We start from the raw sequence: 19878 nt of genomic DNA, 5'->3' as shown, positions 1-19878 counted from the left end.
AGCTGAGAGAGCCTCCGGCTGGCAGCCGGAAAGTGGAGACCTCAGTCCTGCAACCGCAAGGAGCTGAATTCTGGCAACACCACGTGTCTTAGTCATCTAGTGCTGCTTTAGCAGACATACCACAAGTGGATGGCTTCAGCAAACAGAAGCTTATTCTCTCACAGTCCGGTAGGCTAGAAGTCCAAATTCAGGGCATCAGCTCCTGGGGAAGGCTGTCACACTCTGTCAGCTCTGGAGGAAGGTCCTTGTCCTCAATCTTCCAGTGGTCTAAGAGCTCGGCGCAGGAACCCCAAGTCCAAAGGACGTGCTCTGCTCCTGGTGCTGCTTTCTTGGGGGTATGAGAGCCCCATGTCTCTCTGCTTGCTTCTCTCTTTTATATCTCAAAAGAGATTGGCTTAAGACACTACCTAATCTCGTAGGCCTCATCAACATAACTGCTGCTAATCCATCTCATTAACGTCATGGTCATAGGATTTACAACACGTAGGGAAATCACATCAGATGACAAAATGGTGGAAATCACACAATACTGGGAATCATGGCCTAGCCAGATTGATACACACATTTTGGGGGGACACAATTCAATCTGTGATACCACGTCAGCTTGGAAGAGGACCACGAGCTGTGGATGAGAGCGCAGCCTGGCGGGCATCTTGACTGCAGCCTGGTAAGACCCTGAGCAGATGACCCACAGAAACTGAGGTCATGAATGTATTCTAAGCTACTAGGTTTGTGGTCATCATTTACACGGCAACGGAAAATACACAGCACCCACCACCCCCCCATCACCACTAGGTTTAACATTAACAGGTATCTGTGGAGCTGCTGGACCACTGTTAATTTTGTTGCTTCTGCTGCAGTTGCCAAGGTGAAGGACAAAATTCTCTACCTCTGGTTTGAGGACAAGAGACCCTGAGTCAAAGAGCTTCCTGGGATGGATTTAGCAGGACTTGGGCAAATGTCACAAACCCTTGCTGACCTGATTCTTGTTCTGAGTCCCAGGTGCCACTGGCAAAAAGGTACGATGCTATCTCCTGCTGCTACAATTAGTGTGGCTAATGGTATCATGGTGGCAGCCGGTGTGTCACTCCACAGGGTTCAGAGGGAAGCTGCCAACTCTGGGTGTCGGGCCCAGCGCGCTGGAGAGAGGCCTTGTTAGTCCACACAGTGTACATCTGGGCTTTGTTGCTTAGCTACGACTCAGCAGAGGGAGGAGACATGGGAGGGGAGAGCTAGTCCTCAAATCCGTGACTTTGAAAGACAGTTCTGAGAAGGCATTCAGCCTTTTGCAAGCCGACAATATCAGAGCCTAGAGTCTCCAGTATTGCTGGGTATAACCCCAATTTACATGTGAGAAAACTGGCCAAGACTGAGGGTGACCTGCCTGAGGTTACATCCTCTTGATTTGACACCCAATCCTATGATTCTGGCTACAAGATTGGCTAAAATCTTAGAAAACAAAACCAAAAAACCTAAATGCTCATCAATGCCAAGGACTAGAATAAGTAGAAATTCTAGAATTTCATGATTTTGAAGGTATTTGAGATTGTTCTGTCTAATCCCACTGTTTGTGGTTAAAGAAGGCAATGAAGTACTCAAAAACAGATGAGGCCGGTGGGAAATACTGTGGTGTTTAGGACGTACTTAAGAACGGATGGTGATTACTGCAGAGTCCCCTGGCTTCCAGGCCTGGCCACCACCAGAATGACCGCGGACCTTCACGACTACACATGCCTGAAGTTGCGCTTGGACATTCTCAGTCAGTAGGGCTGAGGAATCTTACATTTTATTTGAACTCTAAGGCCTTTTGCTTAGAGTCTAGTGGCATACATTTGGGACTTCCCCCCTTCTTTCCGAAATCACTCAAAAGCAGTAAGTAGGAAAGGCAGCAAAGACAAACCACATCTTCCTTAGGGTTGGGAGACAGCTGACCGTGAACCACAAAATAATTGGGAGAGTGCCAAAAGCAGAGGTCTTGAAGCTGGTGCGTGGGAAGCAGAGAAGAGAATGAGTGAGGCTGTAAACCTGCTCTGAGTTGTGGGCAGATCTCGAGGTGCAAAATAAACCCTCCTGGTTGTAAAACAGGAGCGCTGGTGGCTCGGTGGTTAATAGCTACAGCTGCAAACCAAAACGCGGGCAGTTTGAACCCACCAGGTGCTCCTTGCAAACCCTGTGGGGCAGTTCTACTCTGTCCTGTAGGGTCGCTATGAGTCGGAATCGACTTGCCGGCGAGGGCTTTTTTATGGGTTCTAACACAGGCAGGCAGTGGGACTGAACGAAGAACCCCACAGATGCGTTACGTGCAGGAAGCACTCTGGGTATTGGACAGGAGAAGAGAGACTTTGTTCTGGACAGTCTCAGAGCTGCATGTCCCTGGGTGGACATAGAGCAGGTATTGGGGAAGATGTGGCTGGTGGGAACTCTTGCTGTTGGCGGGCAATGTTTTGGCAATTATACCCTGTAGTGTCTGTTTCCATTCTGGCTGCATCTTAGAATCACCTGGGTAGCTCTCAAAGGAAAAGCAAAAACAACTTATGCTTGGGCCCCCTCCTTTCCAAAGCTCAATTAGTCTCTTAGAATGGGGCGTGAACCCATTGACCCATTGCCATCGAGTTGATTCTGACTCATAGCGACCCTAGAGGACAGAGGAGAACAGCCTCAAGAATTTCCAAGGAGCACCTGGTGGATTCAAACTGCCGACCTTTTGGTTAGCAGCCATAGCACTTAACCGCTACACCACCAGGGTTTCCAGAACGGGGCCTAGGGCCAAGGTATTTTTGCAAAGCTTTCCCAGGTAATTCTAAAGGGCACCGAGGGTTGAGAACCACTAGTCTAGAGAAATTGTGCACATGTAACAGAAGACAAGTTTAGGAAATGTTCAAAACAGCGTTATTTATAATAGCAAGAACCCGGAAATAATCCAAATGGCCTTTAACTAGAGAATGGATTGTGTGGCTACATGGTGGAACACTATACAGCAGTGAAAAATGGTGGAGTGTCTATAGGGTCGATGAGTCGGCATCAGCTTGACCGGAACGGGTCTCAGTGTTGAGCCACAAATATGTGTGTGATATATTTATATAAATGATAACATTTATATAAATGATAATATTTATATCAAGTTCAAAAACATGCAAAATGCATCAATATTATATTGTTGGGAAGATAGCTACCTACATAAACACACATATATGCACATATGTGACAAAACCAGAGAAAACAAGGGAAATGAGAAACACGAAGTTCAGAAGCGTAGTTAGTTCTGGAGAGAGATGAGAGGATGGCCATAGGGAAAGGGAAATGGCCCTTTAGGTATCAGGAAGGCCAGTTTCTTAAGGAGGATGGTGGGTATACAGGTGTTTACATTATTATTGATTTGTATACCTTACAAGGAGCCCTGGTGGTACAGAGCTACAACTGCTAACCAAAAGGTCAGCAGTTTGAATCCACCAGCCGCTCCTTCAAAACCCTATGGGGCAGGTCTCCTCTGTCCTTTAGGGTTGCTATGAGGCAGAATTGACAGCAATGGGTTTGGTTTTTTATATCTTCTATATATACACATATATTTTGTATCTTAAGACATTTCATTTAAAAAACTTGGAAAGCCCCACACTTACACCCCTGGGTCTTAAGGAAAATCCCCGCTAGCCTGGAGCAGTATTCATCTGCTCTGTGGTGACATCCTCCCTCTGTCTTACTATTTCCAATACTTCTATTTTATAGTATCTTTTTTTATACATCCTGTGCAGCTTCCACTTTTTAAATTTTTTTTGAATGAGACTTTGACTGAATCAAATATTTCCTGTAGGTTCATGTGAGGTTTCTAACCCCAGGAGGAGAGCTGTCCAACTGCAAACACCCCTGCTCCAAAGCCCTGAGCAGCTGCAATCGGATGTGGGGGTCCCAGCCCCTGGGGTACAAGCCTCAAACGTCAGCCTCGGAGCTTTAGTTTAGGACTGGCGCGCCCTCTGGTGGGCAATTGGAGAGCAACCCAATTCTACTTTCCATCTGTTTATGGCGCTGCTCCTCCAGTTTGTCTCTCTCCACGAGTGCCCCTCGTGGAATTTACCGGGGCGGTTGTTGATGAAAATATACAAATCAAATGTCCACAATGCACAAAGCATTTTCCCCCTTTATTAGTCAGGTACTGGGTTGCCTGACCCAAATACCTGCCCCAATGACCTTAACGGGCGAGTCAGACACGCGGGCAGCTACAGTCACATGAGCCAGGTGTGGGAGAGATTAAGCCGAGGTGAGAGCAGAGCCGGCGGAGGACACAGCGAGGGACCAAATGCAGCCAAGGAGACGGGGGACCTGTGGGGCAGGCAGCGTTTGAGCTGGGCTCTGGGGGGAACTAGATTTCAGAGGCGGAGGAAGGAACTATCCACAGGCTCTTCTTTCTTCGCCTCTGCTCACAGTCATGAGGTGTCTCCAAGTCAAGATTCCTTAAAATGTCCGCTTCCCAGGAGAACTCGGTGGCCGGTCCCATCGCCTGTATCTTGTCCCACCCACTTTGCATCCCTGACCCTGCTACTAAACCCTTGCTTCTTCATTCCGGATCCATTTCTTCCCTGCTGAATGAACCTTTAAGCAACACCTCTGTTTTTTCTCACTGTTAGGAGCCCTGAGACAAGTCCCCGTCTCCTCACAGTCCTTGAAGCAGCTCTACTTACCTCAGTTTACGGTATGAGCTGCTGAGTAAGATTTCCCTAGGGGGGAAAAATGTGCTGCTGCTTTTAAGAAAAATTTGCAATGCAGTGAATTAAACATACTCTGATATCCTTCAGCTCTGGCCTGCAGGGCGCAGCGGTCCTGGCCTCAGACATTGCTCTCCTTTGCTATCTAAGGGGCTCCTTTTGGCCTCCCCCCTCTTTTGAGATCAACCTCCCACCCCGTGGACCCAAAGACATTTTTCCAGAGAGCTCAGATTGGGTTGCCTCCAGCCCGAGACCCTGGATCAAGGATCCTTCTCTACACCAGGACAGGGAAGAGCCACCTGGGCCAAGAGACCCCGGGGTCACAGAGAAGCCCGTTCATCACCATTTCCAGTCTCATTATTATTATTGTTTTATTCTTGCCTCGACTGGAAAGTGGACTTGGGCTGTGTCGCCTGTCTTGCAGTGAGAAAACTGGCCACAAGGGGGCAGCAGTAGGGGCTCTGTCATCTGTCTTGCAGTGAGATAACTGGCCACAAAGGGGCAGCAGGAGGCAAAGGCCTTGGCTGAAATTAACTCTCTTAACTGTAGGCATAGAAACCCTGGTGGTGTAGTGGTTAAGTGCTGTGGCTGCTAACCGAAAGGTCGGCAGTTTGAATCTGCCAGGACCTCCTTGGAAACTCTATGAGGCAGTTCTACCCTGTCCTATAGGGTCGCTATGAGTCGGAATCGACTTGACAGCACTGGGTTTGGTTTGGTTTGTTTTGGTTTGGTAACTGCGGGCCCCACCCAACAATATAGGCCACAGGATCCTAGAAAGAGAAGGACCCAAGACTAGAAAGAGAAGGACCAAGAGGAGGACCTAGACTACTCCCCAGAGAGAGAAGCCACGTGGGTGGCTAGGAGAGTGAGACAGAACTAGAATCTAAAGACCCTAACTCCCCCACTTCCCTGAGCTGGGCCTGGGGGCCCAGAACCTCCCTGCCCTCATAGTTTTGAGCACATAGAATGAGGGGCTCCCAGGGGTTTCAGGTCTGGTCGCAGGCTCAGGGAGCCCCCAATCTAATGGAGGAGTCAGGACTGGCAGACACATACAGGAACACTGAGAGAACAGCCCCACCACGGGGGGGCTGTGCTGTACTCCTTGCCACCAAGTGAGTGGAGGAAATCAGAGAAGGAGAAAGAAGCAGTGTGGGCAGCTGTTCTCAGGGAGGCTTGGGCTAGGGGGGGAGGGGTGTCAGAGCTGGGATGGGGTGGAGGCCAGGCTTCAGGTCAAGAGGAACAGTGGGGCCTATAAGGGAACCAGCCTGATGGGGGCACTAGATGAGGGCTGGGGAGCAGAGGGAGACAAACTGGCCAGGAGGGAGGCTCGGATCCCAAAGGCAGGAAGAGGGCCCCGGACCCAGCAGAGGTGGTTCAGATCCTGGGCTGGAGACCCTGTGAAGGTGTTTGTGTTGGGGGAGGAAGCCAAGGCACAGATAGAACCAAGATTTCCTGGGGCCTATGGGACTGCAGTGTGAATCGGGGGACCGAGAAATGGAAGGAAGTCAGGAGAGGGGTGGATCCTGTACTTGGTGGAACCCTGGCCTGTGGAAGGTCCCTGGAAATGTTTATGGATTAAATCAGATGTGTGAGGGGAAACATGTCCTCAGCTCCATATCAGGCTAGGGGATCACAGACAAGAATGGGTGGCTGAGGGCAGAGAGGGGGCTTCAGAGACAGAGGAGGTGGGAGGGAATTTCAGTGGCCCTTCCCAGAGCCCCCACCTTCAGGCACATGGCAGAAGGGGAGAGAGGGCAGCCAGCCCAAGAGGGGTGGAGGGGGCACAGTTCTCTCCCCTGGACCCCGCTCCAGCCAGGCCTCTCACCAGGGCCTCCCCTCACTAAGTATGGCCTGCAGCAGCCAGGACTCCCTCTAAGCCTCAGTTTCCCCTTCTGATCGGGGCAGGGCAGGACCAGATATTCTCTGAGGGGCCTTCCAGTATGACAGCCTGGGGTGGGAGGGGAAGGGGACAGAACACGCTGACCCAGACTGACAGAAAGAGACTTTAATCTGGGTCCTTTAATGCCCACGGCTCTGGTTCAGAAAGGGGATGAGGTCTCCATAGCTGTGGCTCCTCTTTGTCTTTGTAAGGCCTCTGCTGGTCCTGGCAGCTCAAGATGGAGGGAGGTGGTAGTGAACACTGAGGCTGAAAGTCTCCAAGTGATTCCGGGAGAAAATTAGGAATTCTGGTTGGTGGGGCCACGTGACTTCATGAGGTTTTTCAAGTGTCCAACTGCCTTCTTCACCCTCGTGTCCTTGGGATCTGAACAGATGGCCCTGCCCTGGACAGTCAGAAATCTACACAGAGAGAGAAAGCCATCAGGGTGCAAAAGCGCCTTACAAGCAGGGCCCTGGGGCCAGCCCCTGCCCTGCTGGGACCAGGAACCTGAGACCCGAGAGGGACAGAAACTTCCCCGAGGCACACAGGCTATCGGTGGCAGATTGGGGACATCACACACTATCCTCGGTGATTCTTGGCCCTCCCAGGTCCCTCCCCCAGTCCTGGCCCTCCCAGGGAGCCAGGGCTGCAGGGCTTCCCCTCACCCACCTCGGATCTCCCACGCCCAGACCACCCAGAGACTGAACTGCAAGCACACAGGAGGGACCTGGCTTTCTGAGCATCCTCTGACCCAGCCCAGGCCCAGGCCCAGGCCCAGGGAAGTACCACATCAGTCAGTGACTGGCTGTGTGACCTGGGAGTGGCCCATCCCCCTGGGGCCTAGTTTCACTATAAATCAATGAAGTGGCTGGGTCTCGTGGCCTGGGGCCTTTTTGGGTCTCAGTCTTAGGAACTGGTCAGAGGAGCAGGGCGGGAGTGGTCAGTGGGGAGAAGGACCCATCTCTTCCCTCTCCCCAGTGGCTCTTCCGGGCACCCCCCCTACCCCCCCTCGGGCTCCTGAGGGCTCAGCACAGGAGCAGGCAGACCCCGGGCGGGGCGGACTTACACGATGGCATCCCGGGGACACTCCTCTGAGGTCCTGTACCACGATGTCAGCTTTTTTAAGGGAATAGCTCCTTTGAAGTACTCAAGGCAGCACTCACGCCCCACATTGGTGGCCCGAGCTAGAGAGAAAGCAATCAGGGGTAGGCGAGTCTCGGGGTGTCTGCGTGTATGCATGTGGGGGTCTGTGGGTACGTAGCGGGGAGATCCTTGTGCGTGTCTGCGTGTGCATATCTGTGTACCTATCTGTGAGTATGTGTATGTGTGTTATTGCGGAGGGGGTCTATGTGTGTATTTGTGGGAGGGGTGTGCATGTGTGTTTGTGTGCATGTCTGCATGTGTGTGTGTCTGTATGTTGTTGGAGGGTCTGTGATATGTGCGGGGTCTGTGAGTGCGTGCTTCTCTGTGAGGAGCCGGGGGGCTGCATATGCCTCACTGAGTATCTGTGTGTCAGTGTGTGCATGTGTGTGAGATGTCCATGTGTGCCATGAGGGATCCTGTGTGTTTGAGTGTGTCTAGGGGTGTGTATCTGTATGTGTACAGTGAGTTTGTCTGTGTTTCTAGGTGTGTGTGTGTGTGTGTGTATGCAAGCACACACACAAATAACAGCCCTGGATCACCAAACATTTACTCTGTGCCCGGCTCTGGGCTGAAGTTGTACCTGCAGCAGGTCATTCAGTCCTCACAGCACACCTGGAGACAGGTACTGTCACTACCCCTTTTACAGACAATAAAATGGAGGCCCCTCATCTTTGCACAAGGAAAAATCCCCAACACTTGGAAATAGGCACAGTTGTTTTCTAAGAAGCCCCCCAACTTTCCTCTGACCCTTTTGGAGGGTACAACTTGCTTTGATTAACTCTAGAGCCCTGTGAAGTTGGAGCCAACTTACAGCAGACTCTTAGGGGGGCGACCATTTTATTTGTCTGGCTAGGAAGATAACCCTAAAGATTGCAGGGGTGTTGCCGTGTGGGACACTAACGAGCTTTGCTCCTAAAGTAGCAAACCTACCTCAGTTTCCTTCCCCAATGGAATATAAAATTCGCTTTTTCTCCCATGTGCTTAGAACCAGCCCTCCTGCCTTTATCCTGATTCCCTCATTATGTATAAAACTCACTAATAAAACAGGTGCAAACAAATAACCAGGAGACATGTTCACCTTCCACTGTAAACCCAGGACAGCAGCCCCTGCCTCGTGCCATTGCAGGACGGGGCTGGCCCTCACTGCCGTCCACCAAGTTGCCTCCGGGGCCGGGGGCCTTGCCCCTGTTTTCCTTGGCATTGCCTCTCTCTAAGTCCTACTGCTGCTGGCCCCCAAATCGCTGTGGGAATAGGTGGGATGTATGTATGTGTTGTGTGTGTGTGTGTGTTGCTGCTGTGTCCCGCACCCCGTGCCCAGCCCGGTGCCCCTCACCCCTGCTCTCACCTGCCTGGGTGTGCTGCAGAGAAGCCCCCAGGAGGAGGGCAGCCAGGAGCAGCATCTTCATGGGAGTCATGGTGCTGAAAGCCCAGGAGAGGGTGTCTAGGTTGTGCTTCCTTCTGCTCCAGGGACACAGGGATGAAAGAGAGTGTGGAGGAGACCTATTTAACCTCTTTGGGGGGTCTTGCCCCGCCTCCCGTCCCCTCCCCCATAACCTTACCTCGACCAGGGCAGTTCGAAGAATTGGAAATAATTCTGCAGAAGTCCAATCTTGGAATGTTTGTGGCTTTCCCGAGAATGGGACATACTGGGGACAGAGGTGGGGTACATATGTCTGGGGGCCCCCGACAGTGACACACTTCTCCTTTCAGAGGGGACATTTCTTGGTTCCTCTATTAATAGAACTGAGAAACCTCCATCCTAAACTGGGTCATCTCTATCTGAGGCTGGTGAGCTTCTGTCATGCACGCTGCCCTGAGCCAGGAACGTATGGGAATGAGCAACCCTTGCAGGGGCAGTGCAGGGCTGCTCACCATGGACCATGGATAAGCCTCAGGGTGCTGGGAGCACTCCATGGTGTTAGCAGACGGCTGTGTATGAGCTCACGGGCACCTCACTGCTGGGAGGTCCACAACTTCATCTGAGTCTGAAAAAGGCATGAGGCCCAGAAAAAGCCCAGAGCAGCTTTGTTGTGTGGCCTCGCCTAGGCAACAGAAGACCAGCGTCGTTGGGACTTCAGTCACCATTCAGTCCAAGTTTCCACTTCTACAGAGTGGGAGGAATCCCTGGGTGGTGCCAATGGTTTGGGCTCAGCTGCTTTTCGTTGGCAGTTGGAGTCCACCCAGAGGTGCCTCGGAAGGAAGGCCTGGCAATCCACTTCCAAAAATCAGCCACTGAGAACACTTTGGAGCACAATTCTACACTGACACACATGGAGTGGCCGTGAGTCAGAGTTGACTCAATGGCCACTGGTTTATAGGGTGGGAAGCCAAATTTCCTCAGTGGGGAATCTTGCCCCAGTTTGTGGAACAGAATGGAAGGATCGGGGAGAGACAGACGCCTCTCATTTTCATCAGAGCTGCATCCTGAACTCTGCATGGTACACCTGGTCAGTGTCCTGTAGAGCCCGGCTCTGAGCAGGGCAGACTTTCTGTAAATGTCGTGCAGGGTTTTTTGCCCAGTCCCAGGCCAGTCCCCTAGCCACCACAGAAAATGGCCAATTTCTGCTTAGGGTCTCCCCCAGACCCAGAGCATGATGTCCCTTCAGTAGGAGGAGAGTTCCCTGCCAGCCTCCAGGTGGGTGCCCCCTGAGTGACCAGGGGCAGCTCAGAATAACAACCCCCCTCCTCCCAAAGGTGTCAGACGCTTTCACAGGCAGCTCTGCTTTAGTCACTGACTCATTATTTCATTCTCATTAAGTGATGATAACGCTATTTGCTGAAACCTGACTGTGCCAGGAGCTGTGCTCAGAGCGTCACCTCCCTCCGTCCCCACAGGGAGCATGTGAGACACTGGAGTAGACCATGGGAGGAAAGACCACAGGAGGGAAAGGCTGAGTCTCTTCCTCCCCTGCAGGGCCCCTTGGGGAGCTGGGGGCTGTTTCAGGTCCTGGGCGGGGGGTGGGGGGGCTTTCCCTGCCTGAAGCAGAACCTCCTGTCACAGGAGCCCCTGCCAAAGCCTTGCTGTGTGACCTCGGGCAGCTCACAGACCCTCTCTGGGCCTTGGTTTCATCACCTGTAGAGGAAAGCTTGGGCTGTCCGGGGGGGACCGTTAAGATCTGAGAAAGATGGGGTCCTCCCTCGGATCAGCCTTACACCAGTATTTCTGTGAGTCTTTTGGCATCATATCACCTGCCAGAGACCGCTAACTCTGCCCCTTCTCAAGCCACAGCCCTGTCTGGCTGGGCAGTTCCTGCTGTCCTGGGCTGGCTGCTATTTGCAAGTGCAGCTGATGGGTGGGTGGGCTTCCTTCCTGTACATATCCATGGCACCATTTCTCTGCAGAATGTGGGCAACCTGCACCCCTCAGAGGAGCACCTCCACCGGAGTCCGGTTCCTACAGAGTCAGAGGAGGCTGGGCTGGGCTGGGGAAGGAGTGTGGCTCCCACTTGGCCTGGGGCCCAGAGGCAATGCCTCAGAAGCCATGTCTGGGGCTGGCGGAGGGCCTGTCCCTGGAGAAAGCAGGATGGCGCTTGCCTCTGCTGACACTTGTTTCATGGGGGGAGGAGGTGTTGTCTCTTGACCCTCCTCATGCTCAGTGCCCTCTGCCCAGTGGATCCTTTGCGATTTCTTCACCTGCCACAAAGGCCATCAAGTGCTTCTGGTGCCAGATGACTGCCAGGACTATTAGTGTAATGATTAGCAGCTTTATTAACCGTGAAGCCCCAGCCCCACCACTGGGGAAACTCCCTGGGTGTGTTCTGATTCCTCTTTGTTCTGCTACAGGCTCAGAACTTCTCTCCAGAAGGATCTGAATTCCCCTGTCCATTGGGTACATGCCAGGACAGCAGGAGTGGAAGGTTCTGGACTAGCCCTGGGCTGGTGCTGGCAGCCTGGCAGGGCAGGGGGAACAGAGCAGCCACCATACCAGTGAGCACCTATATGTGTCCAGCACTGGGCCAGGGCTGAGGGGTGGGCAGACCAGACACAGCCCTGCCCTGGGATGGTTCACAGCAGGGTGAGGGTGGGGGAGCAAGGCCTGGCCCCACAGAAGAACATGCAGGTGTGATAAAGGGCCTTGGACCCCAGGGTAAGGAGAGGTTGCTTCTGACCAGGAGATCTGGGAAGGCTGTCTGGAGGAGGCGGCCAGTGAGCTGGGCCTTGAAGATGGGAGGATTATACCAAGAGAAGGAGGAAACGGTATTTCTCATGGAGGAACCACTTAGTCAAAGGAGCAGAGGACAGAAAGTGCAGAGATAAATTGGGGGGATAGCATGAAACTCTGATGGTATACAATGTCTGTATTCATCACTCAAGATGCAGTAAGCCCAAGAGGGCAGAGTCATGTCTGCCGCCCCCACCCCTGTGTCCTAGCACTGAGCACTGTGCCTGGCACCTAGTGAGCTTTCAGTGAGCTTGATGGAGGGAACCCAGGGAACTGAGACCAAAGGGAACCTGAGGAGGGAATGTGTCGGGGCCTTAACTGGGAGGCAGCAGGGACCAGGGAAATTTTTTAGGTGATTTTCTTACAAGGGATTGACCACACTTAAAAAAAAAAATGGATTTTTCCTTTTTTTTTTTTTTAATTCCTCCTTGGTTCTTCCAAATGGATTCCAAGGGACCTTCCAGATGTAATGTTCTGGGGTCTGGGCCTGGGATGAGGCCTTGAGGATGCTGGGACTGGGAGGCCCAGCAAGGGAATCAAGAGGCTTCCTGGAGGAGGCGGCAGTGAGGCAGGGCCTTGTCAGGGGGCCAGGGGAGGGGGGCTCCCACTGAAGTGAGGGCAAGGGAAGAAGGCCACACTCGGTCTGTCAGGAGAACAGGGTACAGGAAACAGTGAGCGAACGACAGTGACTCCCTCTCTCTATACCCTGACTAAGCCGGCCAGACACACCGCCACCCTGCACCTGCCCCAGCTCCTGTGATGGCTTCCACTCGGAGGCCCTTGGGGTAAAACTGACTGGAAGGGTCAGGCCCCGTGCTTTGGCCTGAAAGAACTGGGCCAGTGAGACTCTGGAGCATTCACCCTGAGAGAGAGAAAGGAAGAGAGGGAGGGAGGGTGTCTGTCCCCACCCTAGGTTCTGCCACATTGAGCCTGTCCGCATGGACCGGGGCCGAACCAGGGATGCTGCTCAGCCACAGCCCCAGGATCCCAGCCACCAGCTGCCGGGTTGCTGGGGTGGAAGATTTTCATCATTCTTAAGTTGCACTTGACAGTAGTCCCTGACCAGGAGAAGAAGGCCAGGCAGAAGCTGTCATCCCAGCTCCCGCCTGTGTCAGCTGAGGCCCCAGGAGGTGCCGTAACTTTCCCAAGGTCTCCCAGAGCATCCCAGTTTTATCATCCTCAACAGCCAAAGCTGGGTCCGCCCTGCCCTGGCCATGGAAAGAGAACCAAGGACCAGGGCCAGCTCTACTGAAGTGTGAGGACCAAAAATGTTATCTCCGCTCCCAATCCCAAAATGTGTCTCACTGCCCCATCCCCAAGACCTGGTGTGCTCATCGATGAGTCAGTCCTTCATGACAGGTTGTCTGTCCCCCTGATTCTTCAGGTCAGAAACCCAAGGGTCATCCCTGCCCCCAGGCTCTGCCTCATCCCCTACATTCTGTCAATCGCCAAGACCCATTAAATTGGCCACTGCATGCATCCTGAATCCATCCCCTGCTCACTATTCACAAGGCCACCCCCGACCCCAACCCTCTGCTGGGCCCTTGCCTCTTCTCCACGTTTGCCCTTTCCAGTCTTTCCTCCTTACTAAAGCCCAGCGATCTCCCCAAAACGCGAATATGAGCAAGTCTCTTCCCTCTCAAGATCCTTCAACGCCTTCCCCTTGCCCTCAGGATGAAGCCAAAATGCCGCCTACTTCTCTAACCTCAACTTTTGCCCCTAGCCCACTGCCTACCACATCACCATGTTCTCGCCACATGGACCTTCTTTCAGTTCTTGAAAATGTCTGGCTATCACTGATGCCAAGCCTTTGTACGGGCTGTTCCCCATGCCTATGACACCCTCTCCCACTCCCCGTACCCCGCTTCCCTTCACTCCTCCCCTCCTTCAGATTGCAGCTTAAACTCTCACTTCCTCCCCTCAGTCCCCACCCTTCTCTGCGTCCCACAAGTCACTGACTTCCCTATCATGGCACTCTCCACAATCCACTGTGATGCTTTGTTTGTTGGATCTCACACAAAAGATTGTGAGCTCCTTGAGAACAGGGTCTTTGCTGTCTTCCAAGTTGTCCCTCCAAGACTTGGCACCTAGTAGGTGCTCAATAAAATATGTTTATTGAATGGATGGAAGGGTGAATAGATAGATGGGTGGGTGGATGGATGGACAGATGGACGGGTGAATGGATGGGTGGGTGGATGGATGGATGGTTGGTTGACAGGAAGATAAACGGATGGAGGATGGATGAACGGTTGGATGGGTGGATGGATGGATGAATGGGTGTGGTTGGACACTTACACATTTCTGAACTACAGCATGGACCCAGGTTATATTCTATCCCAGAGGCTCCTCCACCCAGTAAAATTATTTTTGATTCAGCATGTCCCACCACGTCATGAGACACACCTGAACCATTCTGTCATGGATAATGAAGAGGAACACAACCACGGGCACTCTGTGACTTTTTTTCCACTTGGTTTATAACTTCCTTGTGGGTTGTGGCCATTTCCTACCTTCTGCCACACCTGAATTGCTTCAGCTGTGGCTTTGATCATAATCCTTCCTGGTCCCAGAGGGGCCTTCGTCCCTCAGTCACCATTAGCCTCTTCACACTGCCCCACACCATGACCCCTTTCCCCCTGGTGACAACATGATCCTGTCTCTCTGCTTCCAGAAAAACCTCTCCTTGACTCTAATACATCCCACCCTGTCCTCCTATTTCTCCTTTCATTCATGACCAAACTTCTCTGATGTGTGGTCTACACCTCCCACCGCCATTTCCTCTCTGCCTACTAATGATTTAATTCTTAAAATCATGGCTTCTGGATGTGACACTCAAGGGAAGCCACTCTCTTTAGACCTCTCAACTCCCGCCGTGGCCATTCCTTGGACTTCTCCTTACCTCAAAGTGTAGTGAGGGTAGCAGTTAAGAGCAGATGCTCTGGAAGCATTATCTATAGCCCTGGGTTTCAGTCCCTCTTCTACCTGTTCTTGGTTGTGTGACCTTGAGGAAGTCTATGAACCTCATCTGTAAAATGGATGTGACGGTAGAAGCTCCATGGTGGAGTTGCTAGGAGAACTAGCTGGATGATGCATGTAAAATAACGTCTCCAGCTGGTGTTTGGTGAATGCTCCTTGTCATCATGGGGAACCCAATTCCCTTCTTGACGTTCCTTCTCCCTGAAAATTGAGACATGCTTCTTCTCCAGCTCCCTGCTGGTTCCTCCTTTCAGTAACATCCCTGAGCCACCTCACCCACCCCGGGCTCGGTGGGCTTCTCAGCAACTACATCTATTAGGTTACTTTGCAACAGGCCTGGGAGATAAGAATTTTTTTTTTTTTTTTACACAGTTTACAGATGAGAAAACTGGGACCAATGAGAGTGCTCGAGAAAACTGATCTCAGGGCACAGAGCTCTCAAGTGACTGTGTTTAGGTCCTGCCCTTGACTTTGTTTTCACCTCTAGCAGCCCTCTCTCTCCTCCCTGCCTCCATCCACCCCCAGGCCTTTGACCTTGGGATAGATGCTTCCTAAATATCTGCCCCCAGCCCTGACCTGGTGTGTCCATGATCTGTCACACACACTGACCTGGACCTTGCCCCTTCCTGTGGCCTCGGCCACCTTCTTGCTGTCCTTCTCTGTGATCCTTGAGCTCACTGCCTTGCAGCTCCATTCAGGTTGCCTCCCAGCAGTGGACTGTGAGCTCCTGGGAGGTAGATATCTGTCCCGTAGGGGTTCACTCAGTCCCAAGAACAAGAAATGCAGGACTGACCTCCTTTTCAAACCAAATTCCCTTTTTCTGTTTAAGCTGGTGTCGCTTCCCACTTCCCTGTCTGCCCCACTGATAGGAAACTTTATCCTTGACTCGTTCCTTGTCTCCAACCCCCATATCACATCAGGCACCCACTCGGCTCAGTGCTGCCTTCCAGCATACTCTAGGCTTCCTCGTTTCCTCTTCATTCTCACTGGCTCCATCCTCATCCCTCATGTCCAGTCTCCACTACTTCTGGGTCAACTTCCTTCTGTCTGGTCTCTCCTGACTCTATCTAGCCTGCACACCCATGACTGATGGATCTTTCCTAAGAGCTGCTCTAACCGTGCCACGCCCTCTTCAAGAACCTTCAACGGCTCCCTGTTTTCTTGCCCATCCAGTTGAAACTCTTCTACCCAATCTTTTTTATTTTTTCTGTCATTTTACCTTTTCTTTTTTTAATTGTGCTTTAGGTGAAAGTTTACAGTTCAAGTTAATTTCTCATTCAAAAATGTATACATAAACTGTTTTGTGACATTAGTTGCAATCCCCACAATGTGACAGCACTCTCCCTCTTTAAACCCTGGGTTCTCTGTGTCCATTCAACCAGTTCCTGTCCCTTCCTGCCTTCTCATCCTGCCTCTGGACAGGAGCCACACATTTGGTTTTGTGTTTCTAAGAAACACACTCCTCACAAGTATTTTTTGCTTTATAGTCCAGCCTGAAGAGAGGGCTTCAGGAATGGCTTTAGTTCTGGGTTAACAGAGTGTCCAGGGCTTATGGCTTTGGGGGTTCCTCCAGTGTCTGTCAGACCATTAAGTCTCGTCTTTTTACGTGATTTGAGTTCTACTCTGCACTTTTCTTCTACTCTGTCTGGAACTCTTGTTGTGTTCCTTGTCAGGGTGGTCCCTGGTGGTGGCCAGGCATCATGGAGTTCTGGTCTCAGGCTGGTGGAGCCTCTGGTTTATGTTCCACCCAGTCTTTGAGTCTTCGCCTGAGTCTGGCCCATCCCTCTCTATCTAACCTCACCTCCAACATTCCACTTCTGCAAGAGTCAGTGTGTTCCCTTGTTGTGTAAATCGGCTTGTTGCTTCTTGTCCCCTTCTTGCCTGGATTATTCTCCCACCCATCCTGACCAAATTCTACCCATCTCTCATATGCCGTATGCCATAAAAAATAGAGAAAGGGGTCACTATGCAGCAAGGGGTTAGGAGCAAAGACTCTGAGTCAGGTGACCTGGTTTTGAATTGAACTCTACCATCAACAGGTTGTGAGACCTTGAGCAAATAATTTCTGAGCCTGTTTCCACATCTGCAAACTCAAGATAATAATATTAGAGACTCTGGTGAACATCAACTACCTTCGCGTATATATCTGGCTAATAGTGGGTGTTCCTGACTTTGAATATCATCTATATGCCAACAACTCCCAAATCTCTCATGAACTCCAGGCTTACATATCAAGCAGCCTACTCAAAATCTCCCATACGTGTCCAAGAGACATCTCAACTCTCCCCCTCCCCCCCGCCACCCAAGTCTGAAGGTGAATTCCTGATTCCCACTCACCCCCACACATGCTCCTTCCCCATTCATTACCAGCCCCTTCCTTCCAGTTACTTGGGCCAGAAACCTGGGTGCCATTCTTGACGCCTCTTTCTCTACACCCCACTTTCCATCTGCAGGACGATCTTATGGCTCTGCCTTTGACATACTTCCAGAAAGCAGCATCTCTGTCCCTGGATCCCTATACCCACCTCCTGGGCAGTCTGCCTACCTCTGTTCTTGCCCTGTGACGGTCTATTGTCAGCACAGCAGGCACAGGAACTGTGAGTCTCCTCTGTTTAGAATGGTCCTTTCCCCATCTCACTCAGAGGAGAAGCTGAAGACCCTCAGTGGCCATTAGGCCCTGCATGCTCTGTGCCCACTCCCCTCTGACCTCATCTCCACCCTCCCCTCCTGCTCACTCTGCTCCAGCCACACTGGCCACCTTGGGCCTCAAGCAGACCAGACACGCCCTCTTCTTAGGATGTTTGTACAGGCTGTTCTTTCAGTCTGGAGCATTCTTTGCCCTAGATACCTATAGGACTCACTCCTTCACCTTCTTCAAATCTCTGCTTAAATGTCACTTTTTCCATGAGGTCTACCCCATTTAACATGTGGAGACCCCAGTTCCATCCCCGTCAATACACCCGAAGCACAGCTGCCACCTATCTATCAGTGGAAGCTTACATATCGCTATGATGCTGAATGGCTTTGAGTGGGGCTTCCAGGCTAAGATGGGCTAGAAAGAAAGGTCTGGCAATCTACTTCTGAAAAATCAGGCAGTGGAGACCCTGTGGGTCACAATAGTCTGATCCTATCGTACATGGGGTTGCCTTGAGTCACAAGCTGACTTGATGGCAGCTAACAATGACGACAACAAAATCCTATTTAAAATGACAAACCACCCCCACCCCTTTCCATACTCTATTTTTATATATGTATAAAATACTTCTCACTCTCTAATACATAGTGTTGTTGTTGTTGTTAGCTGCCATGAAGTCAGTTCTTGACTCAAGGCAACCACGTGTGTGCAGAGTAGAACAGCTGCATAGGGTTTTCAAGGTCATGACCTTTTGGAAGCAGATCACCAGGCCTTTCTTCCAAGACAACTCTGGATGAGTTCGAACTGCCAACCTTTTGGTTACTAATACGTGGTACCATTTACTTATTTATTCTGTCTGTTGTTCATTGCCTGCTCCCACCTGCACCCTCCACTCCTCTTCCCTACTAGAATGTAAGTTCCGTGGGACAGGGGCCTTTGCTTCTTTTGTTTAATGAAGTCCATCCCCTGGCACATGGTAGGCCCTCAACACGTACTTGTTGAATTACTGAAGGAACTAATAAATGGCTGTAATTGTTACTGAACAGAACACATAAACCCTTCTCATTGAATTGCACTCTGACGGATGAACTTGTCTCCGTCTCTCTCAATTTCTCTCTCTGATGGCCTCAGACTTCATCTGGCTGCAGCTCCAGCCCCGTAAATCAATTCATTTTGTTCGTTGCTAGAGTCTGGCTCTCTCTTTCCAGGGAGCGCTTGCTCCCGTTTCCAAGTTATTTCACAGCAGGTCTTAGGTTTCCTAAAGGTGCTGGAGCAACTCAGGGCTGTGTTGCCAAGAGAGAATTCAGGGCTCTCCCTCGGGGTACAGAGACAGGCTCTCCTCCCTGGAGAAGTCAGGAGGCCACTGCTTCTAGCCTGATGGCCTGTCTGGGGACATTTCCTGCTAAATTGGACCCTCTGTGCTGCCAGGAAAGGAGTCTTGCTGGTGCAGTGTTTAAAGCACTTGGCCGCTAGACAAAAGATCGATGGCCCGAATCCACTGGACACTCCTCAGGAGAAATATGCGGCAGTCTGCTTCCGTAAAGATTACAGCCTTGGAAATCCTAAGGGGCACTTTTACTCTTTCCTGCAGGGTCACTGTGAGTCAGAAATGATTGGATAGTAATGGATTTGGTTAGGTTTCCTTGGTGCTCCCAAGGAAGGTGTATTTAGCACCAGGGTCAGCACAAGCAACCAGCATCCTGGGAAAAAGAGCTTTGTGCCCTTTCCAAGGAGTCTAATAGCTCTGGCCTCTTTGAAAGGCTTTTTTGGGGGGAATCTCCCTCCATTCCTGTGCAATCCCAGCCACTGCAAAGGAGCCAGTAGGGAAAAGGGCCATGACTTAGCAGCACCTGCCAGTTCAACAGATGGCACTGACAGCTAGGGCAAAAGGCCAGGGGTATGAGAGAGAAGGTTGAATTGAGGATATAAACAAGTGTGGGATACGGAGTGGGGCAAAAGAGGGGAGCCAGCAGGGGAAATGAGGCTGTAGCCAGCAGGCCAATGGAAATCCTTCAGGAAAACCAGAACATAGGAAGCGTTCTGGTCAGTCCCTAGAACTGTGCTCAGATACCCAGATTCCTGTGCCCACAGGCCCAGGTTGCCCTGTTTTGGCTTCTGGGCTTAGGAGCCACATGAAAGATGGCCTCCTGGATCAGCTGGTAAACAGTTGGTGCTCAATATATTCATAGCCATCTGTTTACTTCCTTGCCGGCGGAAGTCACTTCCAGCACATCAAGCACCAATGTATTTCTAAGAAACGACAAAGTCCTCCCTTTTGGCTCTGCCCTGTGAGAATTCCAAATTCATAGACAGTTGGCTAGACTCAGGGTGACCTTCAGGAGTTAGGCTGTGGACAGTTTGTTTATTTCAGTTAAGAGAGTGTTTT

At 51.5% G+C, this 19878-nt stretch overlaps 1 protein-coding gene across 2 annotated transcripts; it reads right to left on the bottom strand.

The window, feature by feature from the left end:
• Nucleotides 1-6696: 6696 nt before the first annotated feature.
• Nucleotides 6697-17485, bottom strand: CCL17 (C-C motif chemokine ligand 17). Of its 2 annotated transcripts, XM_049864519.1 has the most exons (5): nucleotides 17403-17485; nucleotides 9279-9365; nucleotides 9065-9177; nucleotides 7643-7760; nucleotides 6697-6995 (listed from the first exon to the last, which is right to left on the bottom strand). In XM_049864519.1, the coding sequence occupies exons 2-5, from the start codon at nucleotides 9362-9364 to the stop codon at nucleotides 6875-6877; spliced, it is 438 nt and encodes a 145-aa protein (XP_049720476.1). In that variant the 5' UTR covers nucleotide 9365; nucleotides 17403-17485; the 3' UTR covers nucleotides 6697-6874. The 2 variants fall into 2 exon arrangements, with proteins under 2 accessions (XP_049720476.1, XP_049720475.1); XM_049864518.1 differs by lacking the exon at nucleotides 17403-17485 and having other exon boundaries at nucleotides 9279-9514.
• Between the last annotated feature and the right edge of the window lie 2393 nt (nucleotides 17486-19878).

Source organism: Elephas maximus, chromosome 21 (genome assembly GCF_024166365.1).
Source record: "Elephas maximus indicus isolate mEleMax1 chromosome 21, mEleMax1 primary haplotype, whole genome shotgun sequence".
Taxonomy (NCBI): Eukaryota; Metazoa; Chordata; class Mammalia; order Proboscidea; family Elephantidae; genus Elephas; species Elephas maximus.
The sequence above is the reverse complement of the archived record's forward strand: the minus strand, read 5'-3'. Positions and strand labels throughout refer to the sequence as shown.